The 14,960-nt window shown below is 36.8% G+C and overlaps 1 protein-coding gene across 1 annotated transcript in view; it reads right to left on the reverse strand.

The window, feature by feature from the left end:
* LOC139865053 (DNA-directed RNA polymerases II and IV subunit 5A-like) overlaps positions 1–11,566 on the reverse strand; it is a 28,426-nt gene extending 16,860 nt beyond the window's left edge. Inside the window, exons 1-3 of the mRNA XM_071853608.1 lie at positions 11,366–11,566; positions 10,371–10,550; positions 1,169–1,282 (exon numbers count right to left, since the gene is read on the reverse strand). Of these exons, the coding sequence (XP_071709709.1) occupies positions 1,169–1,282; positions 10,371–10,550; positions 11,366–11,566 (495 nt within the window). The remainder of the gene's footprint in view (positions 1–1,168; positions 1,283–10,370; positions 10,551–11,365) is intronic.
* Between the last annotated feature and the right edge of the window lie 3,394 nt (positions 11,567–14,960).

Here is a 14,960-nt window from a genome sequence, read left to right on the forward strand (position 1 = left end):
GTATACAGATCCTCCTGAGATACGTTCATATTGTTTGAACCATTCTCTTCTAGGGGTCATGTGAAAAGTAGCTCCCGAGTCAAATAACCAGACATCAACAAATGTCTTTCTGCCTTCATTTGCTACCACTGCCTCACTAACCAAAACAGTCCCATCATCTGAAGTGCTTGCAATATTTCCTTGAGGATTTGAGTTATTTAAACTCCGACAATCCTTCTTCAGGTGACCTTTCTTGCCACAATTGTAGCATGTATAGGTCCTCTTCTTTTTAGACTTCAGTTTACCATGATTGTGACTCCCACTTGGGCCACGTTCCGTTGATCTCCCTCCTGACACCAATAAGGCCTCCACTTGTCGTGAACCGGCCAGTTTGTCCTCCTTGTTATTGCGCCGATTTTCTTCTTCTAGAATAGCAGCCGCAACTTCATCATAGACTAGATACTCCGAGAGAACATTATTGGTTAAGTTAATAATGAGTTGATCATACGAATCCGGAAGACTCTGAAGTAAAAGTTCAGCACGTTCTTTTGGCTCTATATTGCAGCTTAATGAAGCGAGTTGAGAAAATAGAGTATTCAAAGAATTATTGTGCTCATTAACTGAAGTAGATTCATTCATGCGTAGCGCATAAAGTTTCCTCTTAAGGAATATCTTGTTGTGGAGTGATTTGGTCTCGTACAATTTTACGAGGTGATCCCAAATCTCTTTCGCCGTCTTCTTTTCTTCAATGCTAGACAAAACGCCATCTGCTAGTGCCAGATGAAGATTTGCGATAGCCTGACCGTCCATCTCTTCCCATTTTTCATCAGTGATTTCAGCGGAACGTCCACTGATGGCCGCCAAACACTTATCCTTTCTCAGGATAGCTTTCATCTTTAGTTTCCATAACGAGAAGTTACTCCCGTTGAACTTTTCAATTTCAAATTTCGTAGACATTGCTATAATTACAATCTTCTTTTCGACAATCTTGTAATTTTGGGATGAATAAAATGAACCATCTCATACCTCTATTTATAGTAAATGAGATTGAGGTTGGTGAAGTTTGCATGGCATGAAAGTCTTAATTGTATCACATATACCATCAAATAATACATGTGAGTATTTGACCACAAATCCACCTACCAAGCCACCATATTTGACAGTGTATGTGGGAACTGATGCAACTGACCTGTGTTTCTTTGACAGTATATCGTGCCAGTAAAGTCTTCTTTTCTTCATTAGTTAGCACCTGGTGCTCAGGAACTAAAACGTGATCTTTAACATTTACCAACAGCTCTGCCTCCTGTACATGATAATATCAGAAAATATATATTTATACCTTGATTATTAACCCAGTCGCATTAACTTAGTAGTTAAAATAACACTTAAAATACAAGGGTTCATTTTATGTACTGTCATAAACCTATTTCAGATTCAGGGGTATATATAATCAGCAAGAAGTAGCAATTATACAGAAGAAGAAGAAAGGAATTATACTACTCAGAAAGTTGATATGATGCAAAAAGTATGACCAACTTATCGGCTTATATTGTTATGGGTTCAATAATTGTTGGTGCTACTTAACAGCAAATCAAGATCAATTTGTACTCTATAATATATTAAGTAGCAGTTAAAAAAATCGATAAACTAGTAATATGTAGCGACCCCGACAAATCGTCAAGTGACGGCGTCGGCTACGTGGGTCCCATTACCTGATTATAAGTCTTTAAGATAACGTTTGACCAAAATATGTCGCCTTCATTTCAAAATAAAGATTATTTCAAAGTTTACAAGAATTGTTCAACCAAAAGTTAAGTTACAACGTTATAGATACGATTGAAATCTAGGCGACACGGTTTAAAGTAAAGTCAAAAGACGCTCCATGAAATGCATGTATACTCGACATCGGATGCAAGTATCAATTAGTAAGCGGAAGCATGTTTCACATATCGTGCAAGACCTGAGAAAAACATAGAAATCTGTCAACGAAAACGTTGGTGAAATCATAGGTTTAAGTAAGTAAGTACAAGTGAACCACAAGATTTGCATCAATGAAATAATAGTAATACATTCCAAAAGTTTGTTTCACGAGCACCCAATTATCAAAGCTTAACATTCCTTCCATTGTATACCCCATCACTTAGTGCTAGAACAAACACTGATTCTCGAAAATATATTTCATCCGTAGACGGTAGCGAACCGTCAAAGATGAGGGTTGTCAACCCATATGGCCATATAACATAAGTTCTCGCTTACACCCGGCAAGTGTAACTAATGATAATCGAATTGAGGATTTTGTTCTAAACTCGTATGTAGAATGTTTGTTTTCCCGTTCTTGTGTTCACTTAGTTCAAAAGAATCGTTTATGTTTTCTCATCCCAATATAAGTTCAAAAAGAGTAAAAGTGGGACTATGATCTCACCTTGAGTGCAAGAGTTAATAAAGTACTTCAACAAGTAGACGCGTGCAAAGACAAAGCTAGTCTTGACCTAAACATATAGGCTATATCAATAACGGTAAACACAAACGGTCAAAGATGTTCAATTAGTCCTATGGCTCGTTACGACTCGATTATATTAGCATGTGAATCAAATTGTCAAGTTTCATGCAAGATACTAGTAAATAATCATGTTAGAAAGGTTGCATAAGTATTTGGTTAAGTTTGACAAAAAGTCAAACTTGGTCGGGTCAAAGTCAACGAAAAAGTCAACATGTTCGGGTCGAGTCTCGAACAAATTTTCTATGCTAGTTATTCATATATAAGCATGTTAAAACAAGTTGCAAGTGAATTGGAGGTCTAGAACATCCCAAACATTTTTGGTAAAATGGACAAGTGGGACAGAAGCTGGGCACGGCTTATGCCGCGCCGCGGCCAGGCCTGTCGCGCCGCGACAATGGCCGTGGCCTGGTCCCAGGCCTGTTTCACTTGTTCAAGACTTGGTCAATTTTCAAACAAACGCAAAACTCAAACCGTAAACAACTAGAAGACGTATCTTATACCGTTGGAAAGCTCTTTTGACAAGGAACACAACTAAACATGTTTCACCAAACAAAAACATCATTTATAATAGCCGAAAACTCATCAAGTGATCATTAAACGTTCATTTTTAAGGTTTCAAGTTCTTCAAATGCAATTTGAGTTTCGGGAAACCAATTCACACATATAATATGCCGTTTTGAAGGTAATGAAACATACATTACAACTAAACACTAATAATTAACATTCCATGGCATTCAAGCATCCAAAAATTCATGTCAAGAACTATCAAACCCTAGTCAAACATCACAAAATCAATATTCATGTTTTTGAAGTTTTCTTAATCAACCTACGCATCAAAACGAAGCTAGTGATACTAGTAACACAATTAAAACATGCACTTTAACAATCTAACAACATTAACTCATCCAAAATCAAGGATTAAGCACACCCATTTCAAGTTCATGCTAGTTACTCCAAAAACAACAAATCGAGCAAACCAAACATATATTCATGTTAGACTCGAGCCATAGACACTAACTAACACCATTTCAAATCAAAAACACGAATTTAGAGAAATCTAGAGTTTTAGAAATGTTACCCAAACGAGATGAAGTTGGTATCAAATTGTAGAGGATGAAGAGAGGATTCCAAATATGTAATCGGATTTGTTGTGAGCTTCCAAGATTGAATTTAGATGATGAATGAATGGAATGGGTTTGTGTGTGTGTTCTTGAGATGGAGAGAAAAGGGATGAGGGAGATGATGGAAATGGATGAAATGGGTTGACTAGTTGACCTAGTCAACTAGTTTGCCCATTTGGCAACTCCGGTCCCTCGAGTTTCAAAGCGGGTGCGGGATTTAACCGATCGAATATTTTTAAAACGCAAGTTAACAAGAGATGTTATAATTAAATGACGGAATTATTATGAACGTTAGTCAACGGAAACTACGAATTTAAATAACGAAAGGTATTATTTAAAAGAAAAAGACGGTGTTAAAAATAAATTTAACGGAAAAACGCGGGATGTTACATTATCCACAACTCAAAAGAAATTTCGTCCCGAAATTTAGTTGGAAGTAGTAGTCGATATCTCTTACTCGAGACTTTACGTTGTCAATGCTATGAATAAGTGAAAGTACGTTCTTGAGGGTTCTCATGAATTTGGATAGTCAGGGTTTTACGTTGCATTAAGGTTCGGTTTTTACGATCCCCAGTTTCAACTGGTTTTCCTATGAAGAGAAGTTTGTCATCGATAGTTGATGTATCCAGCAGGATTGCACGTTCCTGTTCCGCAGGACACGTTTCTAAGTTTGTTACACGAAATGTAGGGTAAACGGAAACTTAATTGAGTCGGAAGTTCTAAACGGTAGGGAGCGGTTCTAATACGCCCCAAGGTTTCAAAAGGGTTAACATGTCGCGGGTTTAACTTTCCCTGATTCCCGAAACGGATTACACCCTTCCAAGGTGCGGGTTCTCAATACTACGCGGTTACACACTGGGATTTGTGAGGTTCTCCTCTAAGTTTGGTTTAACTCTTCTGGCGACAATGGGTTGTCTCGAGCCCTTCTCGGACTTGAACGATCTCAATTGTTGTTTCTTGATGGAGTTCAGATTTCGGTGGTTGATGCTTTGGTTAAATGAACAGGGGTATGACATTAGCGGTCATATAAGGTTTCGAAAAGTGCGCGTGAACACACGAGTGGTAACTACTGTTGTAAGAGTGGTCTACTAAAGGTGACAATACGAGTTTGTGAGATGTCTTTCCAAGACGTAAATCGTTCGTTTGCTCGGTTCGTCAGTTTGTGGGTGGTACGCGGTACTCATGTCTAAGCGGGTTCCCAAGGTTTCTTGTAAAACTAGAAGTGAAACGAGTATTTCGATACAGAATAATTGACAAAGATACACCGTGTTGGAATAGAATCTCTTAAGATACGTTTGAACAAGTTAGTTAGGGTTCGAGAAATGTTCGTTAGGACTATTCACCCTCGTGGCGAATACTTATGTAATATGAGGAGTTTCTCTATCCATGGAGAAATGTTACAAGGAGTTTCTTTAAACGGAAATGCGAACGGTAAAGATAGTAGTGAAATGAGGACTTAGAATAGGATGAGTTTACATCTCGAGGTTGCTATAACGTGCCTCTAGTTGTCAAAAGTTGAAGTATGAAAGAGAAACGAGGTAGTACACGTAGTTGTATAGTTCGGGGTTGAATAATAGTTGACCGATTATCAGAAACACAAGGGCGTTAAGTCAAAGAAGAGTGAAGTATCGTTGGATTGTGTGTTATCTTAATTTCCAGTAATATCAGACGGTAACGGTGAAATAGCAGAGCTATGTATCGTGGTACGCGATAACGAGAAGATTGATCGGATCCATAAATAAGTATTCAAATTCTCCGTGTAAAATAACGAATTTCAGCTTCCTTGATTTCGAGTCGAGAGGGGTTGCCTTTCAGGCGTTCACGTAGAAGTATTTCTATATTTGAGTTCCATTTTGTGCCACACGAATTTATCTAGTAAGGTTGGTGTGAAAAAAAAAAAAATAAATCACGTTCAAAGTCCGGACACGAAAAATGTTTAATTCTTTCCCTTAGTACGTTAACGAGGTTAAAGGACGAGCGATTCGGGAAAAATTGGAAATTAATCTTTGGTAATAATCGCGAGATCCAAAATTTTACGAATACAAGTCGGAGTCGTGAGGGTTTCTCCAAAATTAATTAATTAATTAATTAATTTTTTTTTTTTTTTTTTTTTTTTTTTTTTTTTTTTTTTACCTTGACCACTAATAACATGGTTTAGAATTTGGACTTTGTTTAACCAAAATTCTCACTTGGAGAATTCGGCATAGAGTTGCTCTTTTCTCAAGAGTTCGAGCGTAAGACGGAGACGTTGTCCGTTTTTCCTTTCCGCTTGAATAGCTTAAAACATCAATTATAAGTACGGTAACGGATTTGTCTAGATAAGTTTGCATACGCGGTTCCGGAGGTCTATGAATACGGGCGGAGCCTTAGTTAAACTGAACGGCACTAAAAGAAATTTATAACTATCGTAGCGAGTTCGGAAAGCGGTTTAGGAGACATCTTCTCCCTTAACCCTCAATTGATGATAACCAGAATGAAGGTCGATTTTAGAATATACGCGAGATCCGTGTAACAGTTCAAGAGGTTGTTGATACGGGAAAGAGGATATCGGTTCTTAAACGGAAATCATTTAGTTCACTAGAATCACATATATGTGGGGAAAACATTCCCTTCCTAACGTATAGGTTTTGGGCTCCCTAGTTCTATAGATGTCAAATCAAAGTTCAAATTACCTACCCAATAAGTCTAACGTACTCCCTCCGATAAAATTTATCGATACGCAATGGTTTCCCGTTGGTCACTTGAATGGCGTAAGTAATATCTAGGGGGAGGGGTGGAGTGCAAAGAGTAGGCTCCAAAGCCTTGGATACAAAACATTTATCGATATCCGAATCGGATAAACATGAAACATAAGAGTCGTTGAGAAGGAACGTACCCGTAACTAATTGTCGTTCCGGGAATCCTATGTGTTAAGGTTGAAAGCTCATTCGCGTACATTAGGGTGGGCGTTCTTCTTGGGACATGCATTCTTAAAATGACCCAGTTGTCCACATTCAAAACAAGCACCCCTTCTGCGTGCACTGGGCACCTTTTTAGCGACGGGGGCGGCACCCTTACAACTATGGGCCACATGGCCACTTCTTTGACACTTGATGCAAAATGGTCCGCCACATTTTCCATAATGATGTTTGTGGCACGTGTTGCAAAAAGGTCGTGTTCCAGCATAATTTTTCCTGCCGCCGGGGGTGAAAGGCTTCTTGGTGGAGTCGTTGTGGTTGTGGTTGCTTGATGGAGAGGCTTCCTGTTTTCTTTTGTTGTTAACTGGTTGGGCCTCGGCCGTTGGTGCCAGCGCTTCAATTTCATCCACCGTTTTTATAAATCGGCGGGCTATCATCACAGCCTCTTGTAGGTCGGCGGGTCTTAATGGCATTACCCCGTGTGGAATGCTCTTAGGGAGGCCATCCATGTAAAACTCAACTCCTTGGGGCCCGGGAGCCCGGAGGTTTGGACAAATGGAGGTTAGTTCGGCAAACCGTTGATTATAAGCTTCGAGGTCATCTCGGGCTATTTTTAAATTTCTTGGCCCCTGTTCGAGCCTTCGAGTCTCTTCGCGCGGGAAGTATTCGGTGGTCATTCTTTCTCTTAATTCGGTCCAAGAGAGTGTAAGGGCTTCATCGATACCCACCGATTGTACATACGTGTTCCACCATGAGAGAGCAATACCGGTGAGAGTGAGGGTGGAAAACTTGACCTTATCTTGGTCCCGACAACCGCTTATACTAAAAACGGCTTCTGTTTGTTCGAACCATCGGGTGAGAGCAACCGGTCCTTCGGTTCCATTGAAAGTGGGAGGATTGTACTTCATGAAGTTTTTGTAGGAGCACCCCCCGTTTGAATTACCGACCCCATGATTGTTGTTGTTGTTGGAGAAGTGACCGGCCACTGCCTCTCCCACAGCGGTGGCTATCATTCGTTGAAGAGCTTGTTCGAGAGTTTCGGGAGGGGTATTGTGTTGACCTTGGTGAGCCATTGTTCCTTCATGACACAAGAATACCGTTGTTTAGTATTATCAATAATACTAATCGTGATGTGGAAATCAAGATAAAGAGGAAATTTTTCCTTGACTCGCCTTAAATTCTTTATGTCATAATGTCGGAACGTCCATGTGAATCACCGTAATATAATCCCGGAAATTATATTACCCTGATTTACATGTGCATTTAACATTACTTTATAAAGTCAAGATGGCGCGTCAACAAAATTTATCAACGTAAGATCAAGATCGAATACGAGTTAGATATGATAGAAGAGTTCGAGTATAAATGCACAAATAGTCAAGTAATTCCTACTTCAATCTATATGCCGGTTGTAGTCTAGATTCACCTATGTACCCTATGACTCGGGGTGAACACAAATGAACTCTAAATCCCTACAACCAAGGCTCTGATACCACCTGTAGCGACCCCGACAAATCGTCAAGTGACGGCGTCGGCTACGTGGGTCCCATTACCTGATTATAAGTCTTTAAGATAACGTTTGACCAAAATATGTCGCCTTCATTTCAAAATAAAGATTATTTCAAAGTTTACAAGAATTGTTCAACCAAAAGTTAAGTTACAACGTTATAGATACGATTGAAATCTAGGCGACACGGTTTAAAGTAAAGTCAAAAGACGCTCCATGAAATGCATGTATACTCGACATCGGATGCAAGTATCAATTAGTAAGCGGAAGCATGTTTCACATATCGTGCAAGACCTGAGAAAAACATAGAAATCTGTCAACGAAAACGTTGGTGAAATCATAGGTTTAAGTAAGTAAGTACAAGTGAACCACAAGATTTGCATCAATGAAATAATAGTAATACATTCCAAAAGTTTGTTTCACGAGCACCCAATTATCAAAGCTTAACATTCCTTCCATTGTATACCCCATCACTTAGTGCTAGAACAAACACTGATTCTCGAAAATATATTTCATCCGTAGACGGTAGCGAACCGTCAAAGATGAGGGTTGTCAACCCATATGGCCATATAACATAAGTTCTCGCTTACACCCGGCAAGTGTAACTAATGATAATCGAATTGAGGATTTTGTTCTAAACTCGTATGTAGAATGTTTGTTTTCCCGTTCTTGTGTTCACTTAGTTCAAAAGAATCGTTTATGTTTTCTCATCCCAATATAAGTTCAAAAAGAGTAAAAGTGGGACTATGATCTCACCTTGAGTGCAAGAGTTAATAAAGTACTTCAACAAGTAGACGCGTGCAAAGACAAAGCTAGTCTTGACCTAAACATATAGGCTATATCAATAACGGTAAACACAAACGGTCAAAGATGTTCAATTAGTCCTATGGCTCGTTACGACTCGATTATATTAGCATGTGAATCAAATTGTCAAGTTTCATGCAAGATACTAGTAAATAATCATGTTAGAAAGGTTGCATAAGTATTTGGTTAAGTTTGACAAAAAGTCAAACTTGGTCGGGTCAAAGTCAACGAAAAAGTCAACATGTTCGGGTCGAGTCTCGAACAAATTTTCTATGCTAGTTATTCATATATAAGCATGTTAAAACAAGTTGCAAGTGAATTGGAGGTCTAGAACATCCCAAACATTTTTGGTAAAATGGACAAGTGGGACAGAAGCTGGGCACGGCTTATGCCGCGCCGCGGCCAGGCCTGTCGCGCCGCGACAATGGCCGTGGCCTGGTCCCAGGCCTGTTTCACTTGTTCAAGACTTGGTCAATTTTCAAACATACGCAAAACTCAAACCGTAAACAACTAGAAGACGTATCTTATACCGTTGGAAAGCTCTTTTGACAAGGAACACAACTAAACATGTTTCACCAAACAAAAACATCATTTATAATAGCCGAAAACTCATCAAGTGATCATTAAACGTTCATTTTTAAGGTTTCAAGTTCTTCAAATGCAATTTGAGTTTCGGGAAACCAATTCACACATATAATATGCCGTTTTGAAGGTAATGAAACATACATTACAACTAAACACTAATAATTAACATTCCATGGCATTCAAGCATCCAAAAATTCATGTCAAGAACTATCAAACCCTAGTCAAACATCACAAAATCAATATTCATGTTTTTGAAGTTTTCTTAATCAACCTACGCATCAAAACGAAGCTAGTGATACTAGTAACACAATTAAAACATGCACTTTAACAATCTAACAACATTAACTCATCCAAAATCAAGGATTAAGCACACCCATTTCAAGTTCATGCTAGTTACTCCAAAAACAACAAATCGAGCAAACCAAACATATATTCATGTTAGACTCGAGCCATAGACACTAACTAACACCATTTCAAATCAAAAACACGAATTTAGAGAAATCTAGAGTTTTAGAAATGTTACCCAAACGAGATGAAGTTGGTATCAAATTGTAGAGGATGAAGAGAGGATTCCAAATATGTAATCGGATTTGTTGTGAGCTTCCAAGATTGAATTTAGATGATGAATGAATGGAATGGGTTTGTGTGTGTGTTCTTGAGATGGAGAGAAAAGGGATGAGGGAGATGATGGAAATGGATGAAATGGGTTGACTAGTTGACCTAGTCAACTAGTTTGCCCATTTGGCAACTCCGGTCCCTCGAGTTTCAAAGCGGGTGCGGGATTTAACCGATCGAATATTTTTAAAACGCAAGTTAACAAGAGATGTTATAATTAAATGACGGAATTATTATGAACGTTAGTCAACGGAAACTACGAATTTAAATAACGAAAGGTATTATTTAAAAGAAAAAGACGGTGTTAAAAATAAATTTAACGGAAAAACGCGGGATGTTACATAATAAAAGCAGTAAATCACCTGGAAAACTTCCAATTGAAATTTGGTAGCTATCTCACTCATGCAGGTTCGAGCAAAGGGGGTCAGATTTTCTCGGACAACGAGTATGGCTCTGAAAACATTTTCTGATTTCATGCGTTCAGTGTAAGTTTTTAAAGTCTTGACACCAACCTTTGGTTCCTCAGGGAAGAAGACATATATCTGGTTGGCAGAATAAAAGAAAATGAGTCAAACAAGTCAAATATATACATTCAGCAGACTGAAAGTAAATTACAGTATCATCATTTAGAGTGTCAATTTACTGTTGATATCTACACTACGTACGACTTTTTCTTCTGGCTTCCTAAGCTTACCAAGTACAAAAGAATTGTGGCTTTCATATACATTGTCGGACATTATTAACGATCAAAAATCAAAAGTAACAAAAAATGAGAGGGCAGGTCCTCGAGGTTGATGTTTGTGTTCCGTCTTGCTTTCTTCGGTTGCTATCGTTCCTTGTTTCTTCGTGTATTTTTCGGTTTTAGTTTGAATTAGTTCGTTTGTATGGTTTTTCGGGACGTTAGGAGGCTCTTTTATAGATGGTTTTTGTTTAGATGATGCTTTCTTGATGCAAGCTTCCCCGTTTTCCCCTATCCTTTTGTATTTCCCATTGAAAGCGTTTTCCTCTGGAAAACAACCTCAGTTCTATATGAGCATTCGTTATTTTCGCAAAAAAAACATAAAAAGAAATTAGAGATCCAGGCTGTACAACACAATCAATGATGCTTGTTAACAGAGTCTCGCCTAGTTTAGCCAAACCAATCTTTGCTCAAACACATATTATAATTTCAAAGTTGTGTTAAAACAAATAATTTTACCAAATACAATTACTCAATAACAACTTTTGAATTCCAATTAAGGTGCATTTGATCCTAATTAAAGTGCTAGTGGTTTAACTGTGAAACTTATAGTTCCACAAAAATTAAAACTGCATAGTGAAAAATTAAATTTGATTCAACAATGAACAAAGTTCACACCTGATCTGAGTTATCATTAGCCTTAGTCTTGCTGATGATGAGATCTTCTCTTTTCATATTCTCACCGTATTTCCTCAAGAAATCATCTCTTTCCATGTTAATCTCAAACTCTCCAACCAAATAACCTCTGTCTCTCAACATTTGCATAACAGTTCTTCGGATCCTAAATAATCGCCTGATTTCTTCCTCCGATAGCGTCATCCTCGTATACTGTCTGTTATCAAATTTACCAAATTATCGTTTAAATAAACAAACAATCACCAAATCCTCGTATACAAAATGAATTTCATCCATTCCAGATATGGTTTACGCAATACAGTCTTATATTTATGTGAAGGCACAAAAATTACACACCCTCATGCATCATGCTTTTACACAAATAAATTTTTTTTTTTTTTTTTTTTTTTTTTTTTTTTTTTTATAAAAAAACATCAGTTAAAAAAATAACAAATGTATACGTGCTATACAAATCATTCAAACAACTAACAGTATTTCATACCAGAAAGATTACATACTTTACACAGGAGTACTTCTATGTGTACAAACTACCAGCAAAACAAAAACAGATACATACATATGTTTATTCAAGTTGATTAGGGTTTACATAAGATTTAAATCGTGTAAGCATCGTAAATTATGAAAATTCATTGTATTATCAGAATTAGGGTGTGTTTGTTTACCTCTTAATGAAATGGTTAATGTTAAATCATTCAACATTCAACGCGTTAATTTATATGATGCTGAATGATTCAACATTCAACGCAGAGCCATTCATATATAATCGAAACAATCTCTTAAGCACCTAAATTTTTTTTTATCTCTTACTTAAATCATATCCAGAACACTTGTTACGCAACTATATTGAAATTTTTATTCATGTAAAATGTTAAATTTTTCTCATTCATATCGTTTATTCAAAACAATTTCAAATAGTTTATTTTTATTCAGATCAAATTCATTCAGAACCTTTGAATCATTGGATTATAAATCATTCAACGTTTAATCATTCATTTTTATCAAAAGCACCTTTACGTGTGTACTATAGCCAGTGGCGAGCCCAAGTGTATAGCTATGGGGTCCTATGACCCCACATGTGTAATTTTTTTTTTTTTAATAATCTACTCTCCAATTTGTATAGGACACCACTAAATTTAAGTATAGGACCCCATATATATTCAGGATTTATAGATTTTTAAAGGTAAATGACCACTAAAATACCCTTGAAATATAATTTGTATTGGAAAAAAAATTCGGGACCCCATTGAATTTTGATCATAGATTCGCCACTGACTATAGCTAGGGTTTACAACAGAGGTAAATCGATCAAACACATTCACATGATCATAACAAATGAAATCGCACGGATTGCTATTACCTTAGACCAATTTTAACGGCTTACCGATCACATAAAAATTTTAAACATACACTAGCTAAGGTTTACAACAGTTATCAATCTTAGTAAACATATACATTATCAGACGATTGTAAGAAATTAAACTGCACAAAGTGTTAATTCTAGTGCAATTATTTCATATATTTGGCGTAGATTAATTCAATTTTTATAGATTATTTTGTACGTACATGTGATATATACAGTGCAATTGTTTTTATGTTTAATACTCATAATTATAATTATACAGAAAATGTAACGTTACCAAGATGGCTGTGAAAAGGCGCGGGATGAAGTGACGATCGTGATGATAGATTGATGACGACGATTAGCAGCAAGGATCAAATTATTGAGGAAGAGTGAATCATGTTTGATGCTTCCACAGGTAAAACTTGAAACCATGGAATCCATGGGCTTGGACCAATCCAGCCCATTTATTAAAAGCCCAATATGAGTTTCATCAAACCCGTCTTGACAAATTTGACAAATAAAAACAAAATCTGGTGAGGAAAAACAAAGAGAATGTTAGGAATTGCATTACTAGAAAACTCAAAATATCATGATCTGCACTACAAAGGGGAAAAAATAAAAGAAAATTTCAACGAAACCTTTGAAATATTGTTAACATACATTAATTCATATTACAAAACAATAACAATTATTTATTACTTTTAAAATAATGGTTATAAAGTTTAATCATGTTAAGCATGATGCATGTCTCGGTCATGTTAAACATGTGTAGGTTAACATGAGTGTGGTTAATCTGATAAATTTTCTTACACACTCTAAATTAAGTTAAATTAAACTCTTATGAACTATAATATTTAATAACGATATAAGTTAAATAAGCCTATATTAATTTTCTTTTTATTGATGTATGTAATGTAATTTAATGTAATAGCATAGCATTGATATAAGTTGTGATATAAGGGGAGGGGTTGTTTTACTTTGTCGTGTTTTTGGATCAGTTTCAAGGTTTCCTCCTGGACAGCGATGGGGGCGGAGTTATTATCACTGCATCGGCATAGTCGAAACGGAATGATTTTTTTTTAAATAGTAATTTTTTTTATCCATGTTGCAAAATAGAAAAAAAAAGGAAATTTAGTTGCAAAAATGGTAAAACCGAAGTTTGGAACTTCGGTTTTGCCACTTCCGAAGTTTCAAACTTCGGTTTTGGGTGGTCTGTCAGCAGAAACCCTAATCCGAAGTTTGGAACTTCGGTTTTGCAGAAAAACAGTAAAATCGAAGTTTCAAACTTCGATTTTGCAGTATGCATCATCAGTCTCAATTATGGACTGAAACCTGCATCCCTAGTCACAATTATAGACTGAAACCTGCTAACCTATCATGTCAAAATCTGATTTATCATCTTTTTTCATTTATTTATATCACCATTATCATGGACTCAAACACAAACATCACTAAGAACACAATTCAAGCATTTTAAAGTCAGTTTCAAACACCAACAACACAATTCAAACTAATCTTAATCAGTTTCATACATCAACAATTACAAAAATGTCTATAATTCGTCCATTCATGGTTCATTTTCTTTGGGGTGCCAAATTTCATTCCAAAATGGTTGGCTTACTGGTGATAACACAACGATTAGAAGGAGTTTTATGTTGAACATCAAGGTTAACTGTATGCAGTTAAACCAAATGGCGTATAATTATGTAGGTGTGAGTCAAAGATCACACACGTTAAAAATGTTCTTATGGGTTCTTTTCAATGGAAATGAATGGAAAAGTGAATTTACTGATGATAACACTTTGGAAACAATATATTTTTATTCTCAGAATGGTCCAAATTACGAGGCTCAAATTGAAATTCAGTTTGAGGAAGTTTTTTCAACCACCCAAGATTCGGGTTATATGGATCTTATTCAAACTTTGGAGGGTGGTCCATCAACATCAAACTACCATTCAACAGTTGTTGAAGATGAACAAGAACGAATATATGAAGTACAAAATGTAGTAGACCCAGATGATGGTATGTCTACTGCAACCGACGGTACAGTTTCTGAATATAGCGTTGAAGAGAATGTTTCCGGTGACGAAGGTAGAGACAAGCAAGTGGAACCACAACTGGAGCCTGCCCCAGTTTCACGTTTCGGGTTTGTTAATCAAGGTGAGGGTAGTAATAGTTTTCCATTCGATGATGACTAAGAAGCTTCATGGATTTTTTATGATAAGGAGATCGGTA

The sequence above is a fragment of the Rutidosis leptorrhynchoides genome, chromosome 8 (assembly GCF_046630445.1).
Source record: "Rutidosis leptorrhynchoides isolate AG116_Rl617_1_P2 chromosome 8, CSIRO_AGI_Rlap_v1, whole genome shotgun sequence".
Taxonomy (NCBI): Eukaryota; Viridiplantae; Streptophyta; class Magnoliopsida; order Asterales; family Asteraceae; genus Rutidosis; species Rutidosis leptorrhynchoides.